Source organism: Mycteria americana, chromosome 9, assembly GCF_035582795.1.
Source record: "Mycteria americana isolate JAX WOST 10 ecotype Jacksonville Zoo and Gardens chromosome 9, USCA_MyAme_1.0, whole genome shotgun sequence".
NCBI classification, from domain to species: Eukaryota; Metazoa; Chordata; class Aves; order Ciconiiformes; family Ciconiidae; genus Mycteria; species Mycteria americana.
In genome coordinates, this window is record NC_134373.1 from 31,337,352 (window position 1) to 31,361,920 (window position 24,569).

A 24,569-nucleotide genomic window follows, 5' to 3' on the forward strand; every position below is an offset into this window, starting at 1 on the left:
TAACTGTGTGAAGCAAAAGGATGGTTTTCAGTGAAGGTTTCTTGAGGCATTGTAAATAATTGTACAGACTGTGTGATGTTATACCAGGTAACCTGCATTGCTTTGAGGGCTAAGACTGAAGGCCAATTTTCATCAATTACTTGAAGCATGATACCAAATAAAATAATATTTTTGAGATGAGCATTACTGCTTAATGCATTAGCAACAACTGGCTGAGCACTAAACTATGCACTTATTCGGAATGCATATATGTGTTAATATGACAGTTTAAACATTGCGGAGCCAGTCAGATGGACAAGATCACACACAAACTAATATTGGAGTATTTCAGAAGCCAGTGTAACTGGAATTTCTTTAAAAGCTTTTGCATGTTTTGTAATGTGTTCCTTCAGTCCCTGGGAAATCTGCAGTAATGTACTGAAGAATTTCCATGGGACAATTATATCAGAGTTAAGATAAATAAAATTACAAGAACTTTCATGAGGTTTGTCAGGTTTAGGGTTTTGTTCTACTTTGTAGCTGTCTCTGCTCCCTAAGCTCTTGTAATTTAACATTAAGGAGAGCTACTAAAGCCCATCACCTATCGGAGCAATCACAGACGTGAGGAAATCACGGTTAAGACTGACATTTAATCCTGACTGCTTTATGCTCCTTATCTCACACAGACCTGTAATATCCAAGTGCATTCTTAAGCTCCTTTCTGGTCTGTAATTATTCTTTTGGCTCTAGCATGTAACAGCAGACTAAGACTATCTCCAGTCATGTTTTAAACACAAACCTTAACCTCTGTTTCCAGTTCATTTGATGCTCATGTATATGCACGACTTGTATGAGGGAGAATTCAGGTTGCACATTTGAGTGTGTCTCTTGAAGCAGCCGTTCCTTATGGTGAATTTTCGTTCTCTGCCAGTGTGTGACCTAAAACCGTACTGGGAATCCATGCCAGAACTGCATAAATTCAGTGAACACTGAAGGCATGGCAAAAATGTGGAAGTATGGACTTGCGTGTGAGATTGAGGAACCAACCTATACATGGACTAGTAAAGTCCCTCTCACATAAATATATGCTCTTACTTACCTGCTTTCCTCCCCAGCCCACCAACCTGTCAGGTTAATGTATGTATCATACAGACAAGGAGGTTAAAAAGAATTTTTCTTACATACCACGCACTTCTGGGTTTGTCAAATGTGCCAGATATGTGACAGTGAATTTGACTTTTAAAAATAAAACCCCAAACCATTATTCCTTTCTAAATGTTACTAAAACCTCATTTGCCACACCTATTTTTTTAGTTCATAGTTAATGTAAATTATATAGAACATAAAAAAAAAAAGACGTTATCAAATTGTACCATTCCTGAACTTGTACCTTCTTCCCTTCCCTGAAGGTTACAAGAGCATCGCTGATGCTTTTTGCCTGCATTTTGTCCAGTCCTTTCCTTTTTGACTGCTGCTTGGCACTGAGTGAATATTTTCGTTGGACTCTTCTAGAATTTGATTATTTTATCCTGAACATTAACATTACTAGGAGGCCATTTTTTTAATAGACAAAATCAGGATTTTTTTTTTCTTTTCCCCCCACATGACACTTCATATTTATTTAATATTTTGTGTTTAGGAATAGATTTACACACAGCTTAGGTCTTCCATATGATAGTAAAATAATAAATCTAGGCAAAAAGCTGTATGACCTGAAATGTATAAGAAAGAAGGAAATAAATGATGAAATCAGCCCATAGCCATAAATCTGTGGCTTTTAAGACTGACCATGTGATGTAAGATGACTTAAAATGTTTTGAAAGACAGGATAATTAAAGACATGGAAGTAAAGGATGTAACATAATTTGTCATTTGTATTGAATATATTAATTAAGCAATTTATTAGAACTTAGTATGCTGTGGGCTGGTAGTGTTTGGCCTTCACATTAGATTTCACAACAGAGAAGTAGTTATTGAGGACCTTGAGTCACAGCAGTGAGAGGGCACTCCTTGGCAATAAGTACCATTAAAACATTTCTTGGGAAGCCAGCAAAACAATAACATGGAGAATGACAGTGGAAACAGGAGTGGTCATTTACAAAGTGGTTTATGGGGGACACACCGGTAGTTGGTAGATCATGTGAAGGGTTTTTTTCTTTAATAATACCACTTCTTAGGATTTTGAATTTTTTTGCCTACTCTTAGATATATTGATGTTAAGTTTTTCCTTTATTATATTTAAAGATTCGCTCTTACCACATCTTTGGTACATTTTGTTTCTATTAACTAGTTGCAACCTGGTTTGTATTTTATTCTTGTTAGACTTATTCTTTAATAGTTCCGTATTTTCCCTTTTTCATCCCTGAAAGCCTAAAGAATGACATGGGATCATCTCATTATTTGTCTTTACTGACTCTAAAATGACCATGAGCCACCATTCTCATGCATGAAAAATGCAAAGGGGCACCTCAGAAGAGGTAGTTCCAGTAAAGACAAGACACATTAGGATTCTCATATTCCCTGGCAATACTGAACACACTTCTGTGCTCAAAAAAACACCCCAAACTGAGCAGCTGTGGAGAAGAGGGATGAAAATGTTCCAGGGAATGAAAAGAGCCTTTTAGGAGAGGATGGTAGAAGAATCTGCCTGTAAGAAACAAAGACAGCGTGATGCATGTTGTGCACTCCCTAACTCACTGGAGAAGAGAAATGAAAAAAGTATTTAACCTAAAGCATGGTTCTGGGAGTAAAAAGATGATTAAACTTACCTGTTTGTATGCTGTAGCTTGGTGAGCGCAGGAGGAAGATGTTAACATGGAGCACTTGCCTGGCGCTGATGGCACTTGCTGGTTTGTGCTTTGGCTGCAGGGCTGGGGAAGGCTGAGCTGGGTTAATCCATAGTATCAGAAAAAGGGGTAAGAGGGGAAAAAAGGAAACAGGTCATTCATGGCTAGGTTCTCATGGGGAATATTTAATTTTTATACCCCTGTAACTTAACAGTTTAGCTTGTTTTTATTACCTCCACCAGCTTCATCTTGTACACAGGTTTTATATTTTAACTTCTGCTCCAAAGCTGTTGTTTTAGATGAGAGGTCCTGTGAGTTGTTCCTAAGTGGCGATGATTTTTTCCTGCTTTGCTTATTTATCGATGATAGCGGTGGATTTGGTGGGGGATTAAGTGTCCCATCTGCTGCTGCCTGAGCTGTGCGTCCTGTGGTGCACCGGCAGCCGCTGACCGGTGCTGCCGCTCAGCTGGCAGCCAAAGTGGCTTCTCCTTCAGCTGAAACAGCCTTCGTGGAAAAAGGAGGCTGCTTGGCAGTTTTGGTGATAAATGGTCTTTCCTCTTGCTCCTGTGCTGGATTTAGGCCGTGGCACCGCGGGTGTCATCTGCCTCCCCCAGCAACGAGGGTAGCTGCTGAATTAGCGGTTTACAGACCCTGTGGAAGTTCTTGGAGTGGTAAGTCCAGTAGATATACTAAATGAAACTCTGAAATCTCAGAAAGGGCCTGGTATTGCAGCAATATTTAATGGGCAGCATTTCTACAAGGCCTCAGCTAGTATAAGCCTATGCTGGAAGGGAGGAGAATTTATATTCTTTGTAGGATATTTAGCTCCATCTCATATAATGGCAGGTGTTATCCTCAGCTGTAGAAAGCTTTAAATTTTCTTAATCATATTGAGCTCTTTGCCTTAGTCTTGTGACTCATATTCTGTTGGCTAATTTCTGTCCTTAAAGAAGAATTCTTATTAATTGAATTTATATCAAAGTTGCTGAATTATAATCAAAACACCCTCTTGCTCTTTCACTGGCCTAAGAAAAATTGTTCAGGAATGTTTAAATAGGTCTTGTTTATCCCGTTCCCTAATTTGCAGTATCTCCCATACACTCCTACTCTTTTACTAAAAAATCCTACTTAGGACCTATCTTGTGCTAAGTAATCTCCATCTGCTTTCTCCCTGGCAGCCCTGATAGCAGCCAGTCCTGCTGCCCTTCCCTGATAACTTGTTTCGGTATGTTTTGCCTCATTAGCCCATAATGTAATTGCCTACTTTGTGTTTACAGCAATGCTGTTTATTTTGGGTCTGTTCATATTTGATGAGCGTGTCCTCTGTTAGTGTTGCTTTAAAGATGTCATCTTTTAATAATGGGTTTGTGGAGTGGGTTAGCTTTAAAGGAAAAACAACCCCCCCCAACTTTTAATAAAAAAAAAGAAAAAAATGCCAAAAAGAAGCTTTGATTTAATGTGCCCTCATCCTTCAAACTTGGATAAAGCTTTAAGTGAAGAAACCCTCTTCTCAGCCATGTGACAGCTGTGATGGCTGCTCAATAACATGGCATGATGATTTGAGGATGTGAGTGAATTTGTCACTGTACTGCCAGGGCTCTCGCTGTATGCCCGACTCGTCCCTTTCCTCCGTCTGACGGAGGTGTCAGGGTCTTGGCCTGAGATTGCTGCTTCCTCTCCTTGCAAATCCTTGTCTCTCTTTTGGCAGGCTCTCAGTAATAATAGTTTTAGAGTAACTCTATTTTTCCAATCCTTTTGTGCTGGTTTTGGCTGGGATAGAGTTAATTGCTTCACAGTAGCTAGTATGGGGCTATGTTTTGGATTTGTGCTGGAAACTGTTGATAATACAGGGGTGTTTTTGCTATTGCTGAGCAGTGCTTACACACAGTCAAGGCCTTTTCTGCTCCTCACCCCACCCCACCAGCCAGTAGGCTGGGGGTGCACAAGAAGCTGGGAGGGGACACGGCTGGGACAGCTGACCCCAAGTGACCAAAGGGCTCTTCCATACCATATGGCGTCATGCTCAGCATATAGAGCTGGGGGAAGGTTGGCCGGGGGGCCGCTGCTCGGGGACTGGCTGGGCATCGGTCGGTTGGTGGTGAGCAATTGTTTTCATTTGCATCACTTGTCTTTCTCTCTCTTCGTTATTTTCCTTTTCATTACAATTTTTAATTATTTTTTTATTATTATTTCAATTATTAAACTGTTCTTACCTCAACCTATGAGTTTTCTCACTTTTACCCTTACAATTCTCTTTCCCCCCATCCTGCTGGAGGGGGAAGTGAGCGAGGGGCTGTGTGGTGCTTAGTTGCCAGCTGGGGTTAAAACACACCACCTTAAATTTAAAACCGAAACTCACTGTTTTTTAGACCATTGCAAATGTGTTTGCCGTTTTCTTTAAGAGTGGGAGAAGAGGCATGAGGCTGGGATGCCTGGGAGATGCTATGGTCCTTTCCAAGTCCGCTCCCGTAATGATGTGGCCAACTGTGCTGAGGCCATGGTTTGTACAGGGGGTGAAATGTGAGCCCAGTTCCTGATGAAAATGGTCAAAAGTACATTTTTAAGTTTTTTCTCTTTTCTTTTTCACTTTATTGCTGGAGATAATGTACCACACAGTGACTCAGGCTTTCTGCTTGTAATAGTTTTTCTTACTGATGGGGAAAAACAGCTTTAAATTATTCCACATATCAATGGTCGCATGCATCAAAAACAAGCTAAAAAATGCTAATGGCCTCAATCCATGAATATCCAGAAGGCATAAAGCTTTTGTAGTATAAATATATCATTTAATGAAAATATTGAAAGGAAGTGCATTTCCATGAAATTCATCTTTCAGAATGTTATTTTTAATAGATGAATTCATTGCTTTACCCAGAGGTATTTTTCTTTCCAGTCCTTTTCCAGACATAGAGCCTTACTGCACTCTCTTTGGGTTATGATCAGAACAGCATTTGCATTGGGTTCTCCCCATACTCCATAGCAGTGAATTGCTGTAAACCATGAATTTGACCTCCCTAATTCTATCTTTCCCTTAAAAAGTACCTGAAAAGGTCCCAATTAATAGAGGGTTCTTTTGTTGTATTTATTTTTGTGAGTCTAAAGGAAAAGCTCCGTCCTTGTATAGTAACTTGATAATGAAAAATCAGAGGTGGTTCTTTACAAAACTGGTATCAGTTCCTTCCGAGGTATAATAAATCTCCTAATGTATAACGTGGATAAGTCCATGTCTTTTCATATTTCTTTTCCTGGGCAAGCAACTTGCGTCATACATCAATGTAGACACTCTAGAATAGAGGTATTTACTTGCTTTGTTGCCATGTAGTGAGGCTAAATTCAATAGCACTTGAAAAGTGCTCTGAAGTCCTCCAGTGGAAGCGTCTCTTTCATTTGCTTCCAGTAGTTCCCACAATGAGCTAATCGCTATATAAACTTATTTCTCTTCCAAATTAGCAGGAGTTGAACAATCCACTTCTTTCAATAAGTGAAAATGTCAGGCATGTGAAAGAAAAATCAGCCATCCATTTCTGTAAAACATTAACTTCTTTATCCGGAATCCCTTTTTGCGTTAATTGTTAGGATCAGCAATTAATCTACTAAGCTTTTCCAGAATAAGAGGCGTGCTACAGTGCTGTCTTCGTGCAGCAGCAGGCTAGCGCTCCTCCTCACACTTTGCTAAACAGCGGCAAAACTGAATTACCAATTTTTTTTTTTCATTGCATTTATATAGAAGTTTGAATAGTGACTAAGCAGTCAATTGTCATGGCAGCTAGCAGGAAAAGCATGGTAAAAATTTCAGGATAAAAACCTGCACCAAAATCTCATCTTCCCAAGGCTCTTGAGATGAGCTCCCCTCCCTTCTAGGACCCAGAGAACCTAATTTCCCAGTTGACTGCGGGCTCATCAGAGGCTGGTAGAGAAAATCCATGTTTAGAGAGTCAGAGCAACGCACTGAGGCCGACGGCCTCGCTCTTCCTCTGTGTTGCCTGCCAAACAAAAGGTGAAAACTCTTTTCCCATTCTGTTGATCAGTGCTAAAATACCGATACGACTTCTCCAGTCCTGGCCTTCCCAATACAAGTTCAATTAATCCATCTTAGAACTGAGCTTTGGAGACTTATTTTAGTGTTGTGGTTTAAATCCGTTGCATTAAAAGTCATTTTTTGAGTAAGTCATTTTCCCTCTACTGTTGCCTTTGTTTCCCCATCTGAGTATGGAAACTAATGAGGTTTTCTTTAATTTAAAATTCTCTTAAGTCCAGGCATGAGACATACTGTGGTAGAAACACTAAATGTCTGGGGGTTTTACATAGAAAAAATGTTTACGTAACACACAGCTTTTAAATAGCTTAACAAATCCAGTACCTGATGGACTGTGACCATGCATGAAAAGTTTCAACCCATACAGGGAGAAAAAGATAAATAAAGCCAACTGTAAATGGAAGCTCTTTCCCATCTTAACTATATGGTATTATCATCAATCACTAAAACTTTTCCTATATAATCTCACTTTTTTTCGTACCCAGTTTGCTCAGTGATACTGTAATTTCAACATTTATAGCCTTACATGTTTTTTTTGTTGTTGTTGCCTGTTAGGATATTGCAACAGTGACAGCAGGGAGTGAATAAAGCAGGTATAACCAGGTTACTTCTTAATACTCATATAAAGTCTTCTCTCAGGGAAGTGATGAGAACCACATAATTTAAGTTATTTATAATGTGACTTGACAAAAATTTGGAAAAGAGATGACAATATAGTACAAAAAGAGTTTTTCTTCTCTAATTTCTATTGCTATATTTGAACTACCCCTTGTTCTATCTTTTTGCAATTCAGATGCCAGTTTAGGAAAAAATGTGATCTTTATTTTGTGCAAAGGGGTGTGTGTCTGTGTATATATGTCTGTGTATTAATTTTTTTAATATATAGATAGATATATGCATAATGTAAATGTATAAGGTATCCATTACTGTGGTGCTATGGCACATGATATTTAGCACTAGCATTTACTACCAGTCCTGAAATAATTTTTGTTTGGTTTTGTAAAGGGCTCGTGTTCACCTGCAAGTTACAAGTTTGGAATAGCACAAAAATTCATTAGTGTAGAGGTCAGGTGTGCAAAAAACTTGAAATTTCAAAATGAGTCCCTGACCTGGTTTCTGAAATGGTTAGAAATAAGATATTCTGGGTAGATGTTTACCTTCCCACTTTTGCTTTAAGCTAGACAGTCATCAGTTATTTTGTAAGTCAGGGATGAATTTCTGGTGTCATTTTTTTCCAATTTTCTCTTCATGATTGTGATTAAAAAGCCTTCTACTCTTGTGTTATTTTCTGTTATTTGAACTCAATAACTTTCTACTTTTTGATACATGAAAATAATTAGATGATGATTGGGTAAATAATGCATCTGAAAACAGAGCAGAGCTGGATAAATAACGGGTGGAAATTACCCTGTTAGTGTAATAAGACTGAAAAATATTTTTCCATCTGGGTAGGGTCCTGAACTAAAGTTATCTCGTTAGCCCTTTTCTCAGGGAAGAGAGATCTTGTTGTGCAGAATGAAACTGAAATAGTGACAGGGAAAAATGCAGTTGTTCTCTGCACCTTTTCGGGAGCAGAAACAAGAAGAAAATTGGGGAGTAACAGAAGCAAATGTCTGTTGGTGTTGGAGCAATTTTTAGCACTGATGGTGTACAAGAGGAGACTCCTATGGGCTGTGAGGCCAAAATCGAGCGCAGTGATGATAAGACGTTGTAACAAACAGCAAAAAGCCACCAACACTGTTGTGCTCGTATTTCTCTGTCAGATGGAGCGGCTGCTACATATGTCTCCCGGAGTAGCAACTTAGTAAATGTACTGAATCGCATTTTGAATCTCTCGTCTCTGCCTCCCTAGGGAAATGAGTTAAGGACGTGTAGAGGAACAATGCAAATAATATTTTTCTCAGAGAAAAAGTAGCTTAATTCAAGCCAGTATTGAAAAACAGATAAAATAAGATTTAGGCTGTTATCATGTGCAGAGGGATTTGAGGTAGCGGTCTGTATATCAGTGGCAATTTAGTCTGAAAATAGTGTTTATTAACCGCAATATGTTAGATTTGAAAAATTAAGCAATATGAAGATAAGAGATGCTTTACCCTGGATGATAATGTCAAGCTTGGTAAATGCCAAAAATACAGGTGGAGAGGCAAATCCATGGGAACAGACAGCACACCAGGCAGGAGAGAGAGCAGGCAGGAGAACACCAACACAAGAGACCTACAGAGAGACAAAAATTGGCGCTTTCTCTGAAAAACGCTAAGACAGAAAAGTAATGTAGAATTAAAGTTCTGGATTAAGATACTACTTTCTCCTTTTGGATCTGCAAAGTAAAATTAACATCTGTGTCTGCCTCGAGCATAGAGGTCAGTTATAGAGCTTAATTCAGAGGGTGGAGTTTGATAGACATAATCTAAATCTGAAGTGTAAGGACATGAAAAGAGTACATATAATTCTCACAAGATATGAATTTGGTTTTTTGTTTGGTGGTTTGTTTAGGGTTTTTTACAAAACTTTTCTTCTTCTACCAGATGAAGTGCCTACATGCCCATAGGCACTGCAGGAAAACTATTGTACTTTTTTCTGATTTTAGTGAGTTTTATTTGCCCTTAGCATTTCTATAGAGTAGGCGTATTTGAATTAAAACTATATTATCATGGTGGTATAAGTGAAAAGAAGTGTTAGCATGGCACCCATAGCTATAAAGGTTATTTTGTGGTGACACGGTTTTCCTAGCATACAATAACAAAGCCACAATTTAAGCATTAAATTCACTTTGGAACAAGAGGAAATACTGAAATAAAATCTTTATATGTTGCAATAGTTACCTCACTTGCTGCTCAAATGCAGCTGTTTCTGGGGATGTAGTGTAGGTCTGCAAATACCCTGGAACGGTTTAGGATAAATTTGAGAATAACTTATTATCACAGAATCGTATAGGTTGGAAAAGACCTTTAAGATCATCGAGTCCAACCGTAAACCTAACACTACCAAGTTCACCACTACACCATGTCCCTAAGCAAATGGGACATGGTGAGATAAATAGAATGAAAATACCAAAGTGCACAAGGATACCTTGATTTGTCCAAAGTACACTGCGTTGGAGAGTAACCATAAGGGATTCATGTAATGTGTCCTCCAGAAAACTATACCAGAGCATTATTTAGATAGTGCTTTTTATTTATTTAAAACTATTTCATTTTATTTTATTGGGGGGGCTTAGTTTAACAAGCATTAAAAAAGCCTGACCATGCCTTGGTGATGTCCATCTGAAGCATATCATGAACAAATGGTAATGAAATCTATCCTTGCTATATGAACTTTAAAAAAAAAAAAAAAAAAAGTTGCAATTGCTTATATTTAAGAGTGGATATTACTGCTGTCCCAGCTTGGAAAGTGTTTCCTTCAGATGATATGTAATAGCTTTTTCTTTTTTTTCTGTATGTTTTTATAAATTTTGTTTAAAAATTTAATTTTTAATCCACTAAGAATCAGTAGCATCTATTCCTTTTTATTGCAATCTCGTTTGTTAATTTGATAAAGAGTCTGTCAGCATTTCTTTTGCATATTTTGTTCCTTTGTGTGCTTACAAAAAACTCCTGCTATACTGTATGTTATTCAACCATTTGTGGCTTGAAACATTGCCTAAATGCTAGCTTATGTTTCCCCATTTTCAGGCCGTAGCTTTTTATGTCTGACAACTCAAGTCTTGCAGCAATAACATCGAGTTCCTGCTATGCTTAGAAAAACACCACCCATTTAAAAATATCATCTGCCACCATTTTATTGCACAATGGATAGGTCTACTTTGGAGGGTTGCAATGTTTTGTTTGACTTGCTAGCTGTTTTTTAGACATGAGGTTTTTATATAAATTCCAAAATGCTTTTGCCTTTCACGGCTGATCACTTTTTGGAAAAGTCAAAGTGGAAGGTTTCTGGCTGACTTCCACGTGTAGAAGAGCCTTCAAAAAGTCCTTTCTGTATGTGCTCATTGTACTAATATTAAGCCAAAGTTTTTAGAGACTTCACTGCTTGGAAGTACCATCTCTGTTCTGTCAGCAGTCTTATCTGTTAAATCCCAATGAGTGTGAAAAACAAGAAAAATCTGGGTTTGCTTGGCTGTTTCAACAGTATGTTGAGAATGGCCAGATTGCTGGAGAAGACGATTCTCTTGGAAACCTCAACAGCCCGGCCTCCTCATCTGTAGGCACATAGAGCTCATCTGAGTGTGTAAATAAAAATAAATAATGCAGTGAAAAAATATGCAGGGTATTTTGCTGAAGTGTTTCAATGTTGGATCTGCCCATAACTAATTTAAATCTTCCGTTGGGATTTATGCGGGCAAGGGGTCAGGTTTAAGATGTTTGTAATTTAAAGCTTTCCTGCTACTACACCTTTTCTACTTTTATATCCTATCATGATATCTTTTTTCTGCAAAGCAACTCTCTTTTATTCCCTCTTCCTTTACTGCTTTGAAGAGAACATTTGCTTCCCCATTTATCTGAGGTAATGACACTAGAGTAGCTCTGGATTCTTTAAATCAGTCTAATTGGGCTTCTTTTAGTATATAGAATATCCTTTTTTTGCACAGGACTTTCATTTCTTTGTGCAGGCGCTCCATCTCCAGCACTCAATAGCTTACATGCTTTTTTAATTAAAAAAAAAAAAAGCAAGCAATTGTCATCCAAATGACTGTGGTCTCTATTCCAGGCTGATTCATGGAGGGCAGCTGTTAAATGGCTTGGCGGGGCCAACTGTGATGAATGCGGCACCATTTCTTTCCACAACGTGGTTTTCTCCGGATGAACGTGCCACAGCAACAGCCATCGCGTCACTGCTCAATTACCTGGGTGCTGCTGGCGCATTTCTAGTGGGACCTCTTGTAGTGCCATCTCCTAATGGAACATCTCACCTCCCGCTGGTGTCGCAGAGCAACACTGAGCACATCAAGGACCGCATTGAGGCTGTGCTGTATGCAGGTGTGGTTTAAAAATAAAAATTTAAAAAAAGGCAAAAAATTATTAAAAATTTACATGTGTAATGTGTACACATTTACATGTGTACACAATTAATGTGTGTGTTTGGTACTTGTGAACCACTACCCTCTAGTGGCTGGTCTGCACAGAAAACAGTTACTGACTGATGGAAAATAATGAAGTGGTAAAATGTTGTACCATCAGAAGGGTTAATTTTTTCTCCCTTTTGTGTAGGAAAGATTTAAAAATAGCCTTTTGTACAGACTGATATTCCAGATGAAGTATTTCAGTTGTTTGTATCGGCTGATCTTAGGAGAAGTGTCTCCTAGGAGAGCTTACGCTTTCCCTGAGCTTCCAAACTGGTTTTTGCTTCTTGAATTTTCATTTTAAAAAATGTGTCCATGACAGGTTGGGTTTTTTTCTTTTTTTTCTGTAAGGATGGAAATCCAGTAGTCTTTCAGCATTAAATTATTTCCTGCATTAAATCATCCTTAATTTATGACTTGCATATGCCTTTCAAATGTGACAAGATTATTAGTATTTAAGAATCTAACATTAAAATTAAAACTCAATAGGTTTTGTTTTTAACTAAAGCCACATAATTCTTATGTGGTGAGCAATTTCAATGAAGTGACAACAGTTTAGTGGAAAAAACCACCGATATAAAATTCACCTGATATAACTTAGATTTTATGTCCTTGCTCTTTTTTGTGCAATGGCTTCTATGGCTCTTTGTGTCACTTACAAGAATTAGCAGCAAGCTTTAAAGAAAAAGAGTTGCTTAAGTGGCTTAAGAGCCTACGATCTGATTCTTAGTGGATATAAATTGGTATAGCATTAAGAGCAGCTGAACTTTACCATGTCATGGCAGTTGCACATTTGGTTGGGTTTTTCCCCCCTTATAATTGCAGCCTCTGAAATTCAGCCAGGAGTTAGCCCTAAGTGTTCCAGAAGTCTTAAAGTATATATACTGTGTAGTTTATATGCAGGTTTATGGGATTGAGTTAGATGTTTGCGATCATTTATTCTTGGACGTTATTCTTACGGAAATTTTGCCGAGTTAATACTCTTGTTGGGTGAGGGCCACTTTACTGTTCATTTTAAAGAAAGCCTAGTAGAAGTTGGATCACTATTTCAGCAAGTATTTTTGAGTAACCTACTTTTTACTGGACTCATGTATTGGAACAACAAGGAAATTTGGGTTTGGTTAGGCCTTTTTCAGAGGTAAATATGATGTTAGGTTCCAAAAATCTCATGGCAGATGAAAATGGCCAGTGTGAAAGAAAGAAAAATGAAGGCAAGTCAGCTTTTGTCCTGAGGAGCAGCGGGTAAGGGGAGGAAAAATATAGCAATTAGAGATGTGCTTTAGCTCTCCCTCTCCAGATTTTCCATGGAGAGAGAAGAATTCATCCACCTAAAGGAAGTACAGTTTTGTGCCTAAAACCACTGTTTTGAGTCTGGTAGCACTGGAACTGTTGCTCTCAGCAGCCCATTAGATTCACTTTCTCTTCTGTTCTCTTCTGGGAGGTTTTCCTAAGCATTTTCTTCAGAACCTGGGATGGATCTTGCTTGCCGTCAAGGTTCACAGGTGTGTCTTGCCTGCCCCATGTCTGAGCACAGCTCTTTCTGCTTTTCTGAGCCAGCAAGGGTTTGGGAACATCCCGTAGACCTGTTTGGGATCGTTGGTGCCAGCATAAGATGATCCTACAGCAGCTCTTCAGCTTCCTAGGAAATGTGTTTTGTGGGGCATCTGTAGTTCCTAGTATTTGAAAGTGCTTTGAACAGAGGTGGTTTCTTTGAGCAGCTGCGCTTGTGGTTGTGTCATACCGGGTGCGTCTTTTCAGGAGCTACAACCCCTTTAGCTGTTCAGGCAATGAAAAAGAGCTGGTTTGTGAACGTTACTGGCCTGCGGTGAATTGCAGTGATGGTGGCAACCGTCCAGCTGGTTTAAAAAGGGTAGGAACTGTCAAAGAGGAGGTTGCTTTGAATCCCTCGTGGGATTTGTCCTGTCTCGCCTCAGCCCTCTTTCCTTGGAGAGCTGAAGGAGCAAGGTCCCCTCTGCCCTGTTATGCCAGGTAGGCTCCAGAGGTGGGAGGAAGGCTGCCTCGCGCCGGGTGACTGCCTCGTGGTAGTTGTACAGCTCTGTTCACGTGCGGAACAAAAAATACCTGGTAGGTGTGGTAGGGTACTATTTGTCCCTTTAATCAGCAGGGCAGAAAACGAAGCTCAAATTGACTTCAGAGATTACTAGTAAAGGTGTTGCAGAATGTAGCAGAACAAGGAGCTGGACCCAAATGTCCCACTTCTTTAGCAAGTGTGGTCAGGCTTGGTATGACTTCTCCTTTCAGATACTATGGGAAAGCCAGTTTCACCGGATAAGCACTCTGCATTCCTAATGGTGCTGTGTTTGTGATGGAGCTTGTTGCTTTTGTGTGAGGTAGCGTTAGATAAGCAGCCTCCAAAAGGTAGGTGATGACTTTTAAAAGACGGCAATGATGTGAATTGTTAACTTGGGATCAGTAGCATGCCAAGAGTGTGCTAATTTTCCAAGGACTTAACCTCAAACATGATTACGAAGCAATTGCTTATAAACCCATTCTGAAATTGCTCTGTTAACTCCAGTCTCTTCTGTGTTTTAATAAATTGCTCTTCCTTTATCTCAAACGTGGACTAAGAGCTCAGCTGAATTACCACAGCCTCTCTCTGTGTCATCTGTGTCGCTGCACATTCTGGTTCACAGCTGAAATAGTACAGATGTAGCAAATCAGGATTGAATTGTATTACCTGAATCGCATAAGGAAGCTTGAATTATTCTGGACTGCAGCCAGAGCTTTTAGCCATGTGCTTTCCTAAATATCAATGTAAAATCATTATTTGTTTAAAAAAAAGTGTGTGTGTGTAAAGTGCCCTCCTTCCCCCTTTACATTTCAGGACAAGATGGGGAGGAGGGTTTCTGGGTTTGGGTAGGTTTTTGTGCTATGAGTAATCTATCTGAAGGAAAAAGGCCTTGTATCAAGGAGGCTTGTGTCTCTGTAAACCCTTTTTTGTTTGGGGCTTACACAGGCAGCAGGATGCCTACTTCCTAGGCTAAGACACAGGCATCTCTCCACTTTTGACAGTCACAGGTCACTGTGGCATGGTACCCAGCTTTTGTGAAGCATTCCAGATACAGTCCTCAACAAGAGAGATACACGGCTGTGTTTCTGCACACTAATTTATGCTGACTTGCCCAATTCCAAGTGCTTTGCTGCATCCATTGCGCTGTTGAGAAGCTGATAGCTCCTGTGGAAGAGCTCCTCTGTGACTGCAGCTCCCTCGGTCTCAGTATTGACCTATTTCTTACTTTTTCTCTTTTGCTTACTTTTACTCCCTACTTACAATCTAAAACTTGTCCTGGGAATGTATTTTTCTTTATCTAGTCTGGTAGAGTAAATCATGATGGAGATAAAGGTGTGGGTTTCTAATGAGGAAGGAATGCAACATGTAAGAAATCGGATGTGTTTGGCGTCAACTGGACTTTTGATAGAGATGCAAGTGCGATACACAAAGCTAAGATGGCACTGAAGACTTTTATTCTTCAGTAGAGGGAGCTGCTTTAGTTTCCAAAGTGAATTCTGCTCTTTTCTTTTGTGCATGAGGGCAGTGCTTGTGAGGCAAATTTGTTAGCCTGGAAAGTATAACACTGGGAAACATTAAAGAGTTACAGGAAGGTACTACAAGGGCTGCATGCTGAATTTAATAATTTAAAAAAAAAAAAAAAAATTAAGTGTTACTATACTGCTCCTACTGCAGCAATTTGACTGGCAGGAATCTTGAGGCAACCCGTAGAAGAGGCCCCAGATGGGCACCTGTTATAAAATATTACTGTGACTTAAAAAAATTATCAACGTGTTTTACATTCTTTGGAAAAAGATCTAGCCTTTCTCCTTACGGCATTGCAGTATAATGAAGTTAAATAATAAGCACCTTGGACAAAGTTTGTGTGGTCACATTCTTGTTGGCTATATCTGTCTGCAGTCTGAAATCTTCCTTTAATATGTGATTAAAGTGTACATACGCATGTACATATGTATACCTATAAACTTATATGTAGACCTAGATGCAGGAGAAGGGGATAAACAGCTTTTGGCAAGCCTTGCTTCCCTATCTAGTATCATCCTGTAGTGACAAAGCATCTCATCCCTTTCTTAGATCTGGGATGATCGGTTACTTTAGCAGTTCTTTATTCACTGCTCATGGTCTCAAAAACAATGTACACAAAGATAGAAATTAATCTATTTTCTGGAGAGCAGAGGAGATACAGTGAGAAGGTCTAGTTAAAGTGCCCTTGACCCTCAAAACATGGAATTAGACCACAGCAGGAAAAGAGACACCACATAATTCAAAATGAATCCTGTAGTATTTGATTGTGAAGAATGGCATTGTCACGTTCCCGGTATGCCTTCAAAAGAAATTTAGTGTAGACTTTTTTTCCATATACCGAATAGAAGCATTCATTTCCCTTCCCCATCTCCAGCTGATCCATTTAGACTCCGAATGTTATTTACTTTTCAGTTTCCTGAATTTATTTTCTTCTGGTTTAGCAGAAGAGCTGGCAAAGTGCCATGTTCATATTGATTTATTAAAAAAGAGAAGAAAAAAGAAAATGAACGCAATTGAGTATCCACCTCTGCTGGAATTTATTTGTGGTGTCGGTGAACACTTCTTTGTTATAAGATCACAGGTTCTTTTAAGATCACACACTTCAGCTATACATTTTTCTCTCCAGCAGCAAAGAATCTTGTTTTCAAAGGGGATAGGAGAAATATTTTGATTGAGGACTGTGGAGAACATGATATACATTGTTAAAGGCCTGTAAAACAAATTAATTAGACTGACTGTGGGTAGAGTTGTTTTTCCTCAGAATGTCTGATCACGGGGCTTGCTGAGTATTTTCTATGAAGTGCTCATCACTTTGCAAGTTCAGGTCCAAATTTCTGCTATGAAATTTTTCAAAGATGTAGAATACCTGCTGCTGAACAAGAGGAGCATCTGCAAACAGGTGTATTCTTTCACTTTTCTCCCTATTACCCATGCTCTTTCTATTCCTGAGCCATGGCTGCCCCTACGCTTTTCTCTTTATATTCTGTTGCCATGTAATACTGTTTGTGTCCGGGATGCTGCCTTGCTTGACCTTTTGTTTGCCTTCATCATCCTGTACGCCGAGTAATTGTCATTCCATGCCCTGGGGCTTCCCCAGTCCCATCTGTTTAAAGTCTCTAGCACGCTGTTACCTGCACTGCGTAACTTCCATCGCAAGGAAACGTGGCCAAATCTTCATAATGCAGTTATCTCTAAAGAGAAAAAGCAAAAGCTTTCCTTTTGCTTCCTTGAGTTCCCCAGGTGTGAGCCTGGCTCTCTGCAGCTCTGTCACTGGAATGGACTGCCAGTATTTCTCCATCTCATTGATTCTCCATCTCAATTTGAAATCTTGCTTGGGGAGGAAAAAAGAAATTCTCCTTCAAGTTATGGAGTTCTGTTGTCGGGAGCAGTAAAGCACTTGTGGTGGGATTTATGTGTCAGAGGCTGGCTGATAACAATGCTGTACTGAAATAAGTATTTCGATGCGAACATCTGTTCTCAGTCTTGGTTTTTTTTGCCCTCTTCTTTAGAATTTGGAATGGTTTCCTTGATATTTTCTGCAGCATTGGCCTACTTCCCCTCACGCCCTCCGTTCCCTCCCAGCGTGGCTGCGGCAAGTCAGCGACTCAGCTACAGAAGAAGTTTTTGCAGACTCTTAAGGTAGGTCCTCACTGGGTTTCCAGTTCAAAGCAGATCAGCACCTAAATAAATAAAAACAAGTGTGCTTTAATCTTCTCATTGAACAAACAAGTTGGTTTGTAGTGCTTTTAAACAAAATCAAATTAAATATTAATGCCGAGACATAAAAGGATGCTAACTGCTAAAAAGCAGACATTAAATTTTAAATCATTGGGTATATCTCAAGCCTTCATGCCGGAGTCCTTCAGAACCAATGCTGCTTTAGTCATCCTGTTAGCATGGCTTTTCTTATGCAATGCTTCTGTTCCATCAGGTTATACAAGATTGTTAACAGGGTGCGTACTGCTAGGTGTGAGATAACAATTAACAACACTGGGCATAATAACTAATAGGCTGCTTTCTTCCATGCTTATTATATTGGAATGAATTTGGGGTTTGCTTGTCATTCAAAGGAGTATCAAGCTGCTTTCATTCAGCCATGGGAGCAATGAGTGAACTATCTGAAACCATTATATGATCTATTAAGTCTCATTAATTGTATGTTAAAATATGAAGTGTGGACAGGAGAAGTGTCTCCAGATGTGTTTCTGGACAAGTTCAAAGGTGAGTTAGTTTCCTTTAAATTTTTGGGTTTAAAAAAAAAAGTTTATGAAGAAAGTGAGATCTCCAGCTTTGCAACTTCTCCCGCTTGGGCTCTTTCCGTAAGACACAGTCCCGTCCCCCAGTGTTTGTACAGTGTCTTGTGTAACGGGAATCTGATCTCAGAGGAACAGCTAAAGCAACTGTAATATTAATGCTGAATAATTGTGAAGGCCTGTGCCCTGTATGTGATACTGCACAGACGAACTTCCTGGGGCAAAGAAGAATTGCTCCCAGGTGCAGAGAGTATGGCTGACTTCACTGGCGAGCTTCAAACTCTTGCCGTGATTGTTTCTTGGGTGATGTAGTGATAGGAGCTGAGTCTGCATGCAAAGAGCTGCTCGAAACCTGGTGATTGTGGAGCTTTAGGCATTTAGTTATTACAGACCTGTTGTGGGCTGTACTTTCTAAAAGTGTATTTAGAGCCAGCAAAAACAACTCATCCCTTGTTGTCGTTGTATTTTTTCTTTTGTTTTTGGAGGCTTTTGTTTCAGTTTGGGGGAGTAAATAGTTGACAAGATGCTTAATCCTGTGTGTTCATCCAGGAGCAGGCTGGCAGTTGGGAGAAGGTGTGAGTACAGCTGGCTGGTTAGTCTGCAAAGTGACCTACTCAGGATATTAAAAAATAGCAATTCCCGTAAGGACACTTAGTACACACAGTAATGCTGTTACGCACCCAAGCCGGTGTGCAGTGAGACCCCGCCTGAGGGCTGAGTTGTAAAAATGTTGCTGTTGAACAGAAATCCAAACAGCAACTGACTCCACAGGTGAAATATAAAATTTCTGTTGACAGTACTCCGTTTGGGAGCTTTATAACCATTAGACTGCTTGTTCAAAGTGCTGTAAACAGTGGACCTGAGATACTGGTAGGGTCAGGAGGTAAACAGCAGAGCTGGCTTACTATTCACAATCAATGAAACTTAAGAAAACAAACTGGACGCTTAAATAATGAGCATAGTTTATAGTGTCTCCAAGAACCAAGAGGTTTTTTAAAATGCAGTCAGGTAGATCATTATACCTCCCTTCCCTCTGGTCTTTATGCATTCTTCCATGCTACCCCTTATCAAAGGCACTTCTTCATTCCTCTGTACATGAAACAATCAACAGTTCATCATTAAACCCACTTATCTTGGGGAGCCTTTCAGCAACAATCCATCAAGAGAGGGGGTTTTATAAAAGAAAATGGTATCTGCCGTGCTTTGAGAGAAATCCATCATCTGGTTCGTTAGGCTTCTAAGCTCTGTTGCCTGCCTAATGTAGGCTTCATAATTCTTGGCACAGAGAGTCTTTCTTTTGACTTAATGGTGTAGACTGAAGGTAATCAGCTGATGAGTACCAGGAAATCATGATTTCCCCTGTATTGCAGACTTACCCTCTGGTATGAGAACTGTGTGTAAAGGCTTTTATGATGTGTGTGAGCTGGTGAGCTGACCCACCAACTATGCACCAAAAAACACTCATGAGAATTGAGATGTTCATCATTTCCCTCTTCTCTCCCCCAGGCTGCAGTTTTATTACTTCAAAATAAAGCTGCATAGCATAACTTTACCATTGAAGTCATTGACCTTTTTTCTTGGAAACCAAAGGGATCTATCACATCCTTGCAACTCCCACACTCCTTCATGCCTTTAGGTCCTTGAGCAGTCATCTTCATGAGCTGCTTCTTGCAGAGTTGTATTATAAATATCTTCTTAGGGTCAACCATCCCCTGTAGGCCGTTTTTTTGGGACTTGCTTAGGAACTTGGTTCTTCCTCATGATTTGGAAGATTCCTGCTTCTGGCAGATTATAATGATTAGCCGATCTGTGGTTATCTCCTGATACCAACTCTCTCAGCCTGCAGTGGGAGATGACAGATTAGTCATGGTTTGGGAGCTAAGCCCAAATGTTTTAACAGTCTATCACACACTGTGGCAAGTGTAGTTTGAATTTCCATTAGAAAAAGCATGGTTCCCTTTCTCAGTTTCTTGGGTGAAGCAAATATGACTTTTTTTTTTCCTCCTATTTCAGAATATGCCACAAATTTCTATGGAAAAAATTCTAATACAAGTAAATAGTCGATAAGATAAAATCTGCATTAAGAAAACGTCGTGATTTTTTGCTTTGAAGTACTTAGATGCTTTTAGCTGGTTACATCCTTTTATATTTTCAAGGGACTAGGTAAGCAATTTTGAAATTTCATAATAGGGTTTTTAGTCATCATTATTTCTTTCATGAAACTTTCATATGACATCACCATCCAGTGATGGAATCTGCTCAGAGTGTGCCTGATGTTAATAGGTGCTGTCAAAGTTATTCTGAAAATGGTGACTGACTTTGATGGTGCTCCCCTCTGAACCAGCCTGTCTTATGGATTCTAGTGGCATTAAGTAGGTTTCTGAAAAAACAGAAGAAAAAGCCAATTCGTATTCCAGCAGAATGGTTTAACAGAGAGGCTAATGCTGATATCCTGTCATAAGGGCTGATACGATGGAAAACAGTGTGGGTTCACCAACTGATGGTGTGACAGACAGCACATTTTTCTATTTTCAGTGGAGCAATTGCAAAATTGCAAAAACAAATATAAGTGACTGGAGCCATGGAAAGCAAAGCTGCTACTTAAGATGCATGTTTCAAATAGCTTTAGCACTTAATGTAGCCAGCGCTAGCTATTGCTGGACAAGGGGACAGAATGACATCTGGTGATTGGTGCCACTTTGTCACTGCCATGCACCCTTTCTCCTGGTCGGCTTCCTTATTCTGGAGACTAGTCAGGGTGGCAGCCTCTGTCACCGGAGGATGTCATGATACAGAGCTGGTTCTCTACTATTGGGACTAGGAGTCGCATATGGCACAGAGCAGCTACCCCATGTGCCAGTCTGTCTCGTTGCTTGAGTTACAGAAGACTGTCGTGGTTTAACCCAGCGGGCAGCTAAACACCACGCAGCCGTTCGCTCACTGCCCCCCGCAGTGGGATGGGGGAGAGAATCGGGGGAAAAAAGTAAAACTCATGGGTTGAGATAAAGGCAATTTAATAGGACAGAAAAGGAAGGGAGAATAATAATAATAATGATAAAAGCACATACAAAACAAGTGATGCACAATGCAGTTGCTCACTACCTGCTGACTGATGCCCAGCCAGTTCCCGAGCAGCGGCCGTGCCCCCCTGGCCAACCTCCCCAGGTTTTTTGTTTAGCATGAGATCATATGGTATGGAATAGCCCTTTGGTCATCTGGGGTCAGCTGTCCTGGCTGTGTCCTCTCCCAGCTTCTTGTGCACCTCCAGCCTCCTTGCTGGCAGGGCAGTATGAGAAGCTGAAAAGTCCTTGACTTAGTGTAAGCACTGCTCAGCCACAACTAAAACATCAGTCTGTTATCAACATTATTCTCATCCTAAATCCAAAACACAGCACTATACCAGCTACTAGGAAGAAAATTAACTCTATTCCAGCTGAAACCAGGACAAAGACTTATACATCACAGGAGATTTTGGTCAAGTAAGTTACAAAATACTCACCTCCACCAAAAGCAGCTCTTTAATGAAGACGAGGTTCAGATAGCCAAAGATTTTGAATATTGAGCAAGTGTTGTTTTGGAAGAGTGCATTCAGACTTGTTCCCTCTTTGCAATTATGACATGGCTATATAATGTCCATGCAAAATGGGCACTTTCCCTTTTATTTTATTCTACAGATGTTGAATTAGCATTTACATGGATAGTATTACATAGCATCAGAAAACCGGCCTTAAGAGTTGCCAAGATGATACAGGATAGACTAGATAAGAGTATGGCATTATTAAGAGAGAAAAAAAGTTGTCAGGAAGACAGCAAACACTTTAGCATTCAGAGAAATAAAGCAGTGTGTGGAAGAGCTGAAAGTTTGGAAGTTGTTTTTCTTTGCATTAAAAAAATAAATCTGACATGAATGATATTGAAAGAAGAGGATATGTTCATGTGATAGAAATGTGTTATTCAAGAAGAGGATGTGTGAAAAAGAACAGTGCAAAAAACTCTGGCTGGTGTGCTGTGTGTGGATCTTCTAGGAGAGTAAAACAGCGTAAGCTGCAAACCTCTGAATGTTTTGGAGAGTATTTGAAATTCTTTCCTTCCCTCTTGGCTTTTGTAACTATGTGCTATCAAATTGCCGCTGCATACCAAGGAACTTGTACTGATGAGGATCAATTTTATGTCAATTCTTTGGGAATGGGGGGAGCCACATTTTGTGGTTACACAGACATCCCATGGGATAACCTTGGAATCACCATAAAATCTCTTCACTTTAAAATATCAGTGTTGCAGAGTCTGAAGTATATTTTCTGGTTTTTATTCCAAAATCTAAACATTTTTGAGGAAAAGTTGGATGTCTCTTAGCAAAGATTTTGCATTTGCTTTCAGTTATGGTGGGTGGGTGGGGGAAATTGGTGGTGGTATTCGTCTGTCCATTCCTGTTTAGCTGTGTACGATCAAGATGATGACACAGCTTTGCTTAATTTTCACTGCATACTAAAGGTTGAATAGTTTTAATTGGGAGGAAGAAGCAAACACATTGACTGTTTAGAGCAGAATATTATACTTGTCTCTGGGTTTTGACACTTCAAACTGTCAAAATTTTCCAATTTTGCAACTGTACCCATCTCATTCCCAGAGCTCTCCCTGCTTTTCACCAAATAAAGGGAAGTAAAACAGTTTTTAAAAAAAAAAAAAAAAGTACAGTTCAAAAAGTATGAATCTCTGATGTTATTGTTGAAATACGCTTTTTGTCGTTTACATTAGTGCTTATTGTTCCTAACATACACGTAGGCTAAGTGGGTTGCCCATGCAAATGCAGAAAAATTGCTTGCGGAAATGAGAAACACATGAGCCCAGCATGTTACAAAAATCTTTGAACTATGTGGAGAGACTGCTTTTTTTATTATCACAGTGCCAAGGCAGTAACATCTCAGCTACTGGAATTTCAGTGACATGGCCGGATCCCTTTCTTGGTTTTCCTGGCTCACTCTTTCTTCAGACCTCTGCTATTTTTCTTGATGGGCAGAATATAGATTCTAGGGTGTCATTTACTCTAGCAGCTAATCTTGGTGCAATTTCTAATATAAGCTGCAGCTAATTGCATATGTTTTGTCTTCACAGCAATTTCCGATTCTTGATGATTGCTTTAGCCTATGCTATACCACTGGGTGTTTTCTCTGGCTGGTCTGGTGTTTTGGATTTGATATTAACGCCAGTTCACGTAAGCCAAGTAAGTATCTCCTGACTGATAATCAGCAGCTATGTTGTAAGTGGCATGTTTTTATTTTGCACGAGCATACAATTTCATCAGGTTTTTACGTTTAAGCTGCTATTAATACATACACACCACATTTCTCCTGAAATTTTAAACAAAATAAACTGTAGCTTTGGCATCCCAAACTGTCACGATTCTTCCCGCTGACTCCACCAGCAGTGAGTATTTTCAGATCTGTACACACCTTTTGACAAGAAGGAAGAGGCAGTTAAACAAATGAGTGGTGTTGGCTGCTGCAACTTTAGTAAAAGAAAATAATGTTTACCAGGTGGAAAAGATGAAGTGGGGAGAAGGGGATTTCTAAGCTTTTGATAGAGTATTATAAAAATCCAGAGGACATTACTCAGATTCTATAAAGAGAGGTCACATTTAGGGCATAGGTTACTTACTCATACTTTCTTTTAGTGAATTTATTTCCTTTTGAATAACCTAGAAAAAGTCTTGCACTTCAGATTGTTGTCGGGGGCTGTTGCGAGCGGTTTGCAGCTCCTGCACACAATTTGTTTTGAAAGTAACATCTCATCATCTTATTTTCTCAGCTTTAACACATTTCTCTTGTTTTGTTTTGTTTTGTTTTTTTCCTGTCAGGTAGATGCAGGCTGGATTGGATTTTGGTCTATAGTTGGAGGTTGTGTTGTTGGCATAGCAATGGCAAGGTAGGAATAATTACATGTCCTTCTCCATTTCTTCAACTGTGGTTGTCATTTAGCTTATCCTTGTAATAACATAACTTGTTAGCTTATCCTTGTAATAACATAACTTGTTTTCTCTCATCTTCTAGATACTTGAAATGGAAAAAGCATAGTTCTGGGGTTACGATGTGTTTCTTGTAGAGCAATAATTTGTATATTCCATGTTAGTGGTCGCTGGGGGTTGAGAACTCCACGTGCATGTGCCTCAGTTTGGCAAGTCATACTGTTACTCCTGACAAGTGCTTCCTGTATGCTCCTTTTAAACACAGTTCTTGTGAATTCAGCTGCCTGGTATGATGGAAGCCCTGTTGTAGCATATTTGGAAAGCATTGAAGAAATTAGTGTCTGTCTCCTTCCTGCAATGGTTTTGGGCATATTGATTCCCAAAGGGATATTGGGAATGTACCACAAGCAGCCTACCCACAGTAACGTTACATTCCTTGAC

General features: G+C 39.6%; 1 protein-coding gene across 1 annotated transcript in view; it reads left to right on the forward strand.

Moving 5' to 3' along the window:
* Nucleotides 1-24,569, forward strand: part of SLC49A4 (solute carrier family 49 member 4) — a 70,552-nt gene that overhangs the window by 23,322 nt on the left and 22,661 nt on the right. The window contains exons 3-6 of the mRNA XM_075512528.1: nucleotides 11,506-11,774; nucleotides 17,423-17,552; nucleotides 23,279-23,387; nucleotides 24,021-24,088. Of these exons, the coding sequence (XP_075368643.1) occupies nucleotides 11,506-11,774; nucleotides 17,423-17,552; nucleotides 23,279-23,387; nucleotides 24,021-24,088 (576 nt within the window). The remainder of the gene's footprint in view (nucleotides 1-11,505; nucleotides 11,775-17,422; nucleotides 17,553-23,278; nucleotides 23,388-24,020; nucleotides 24,089-24,569) is intronic.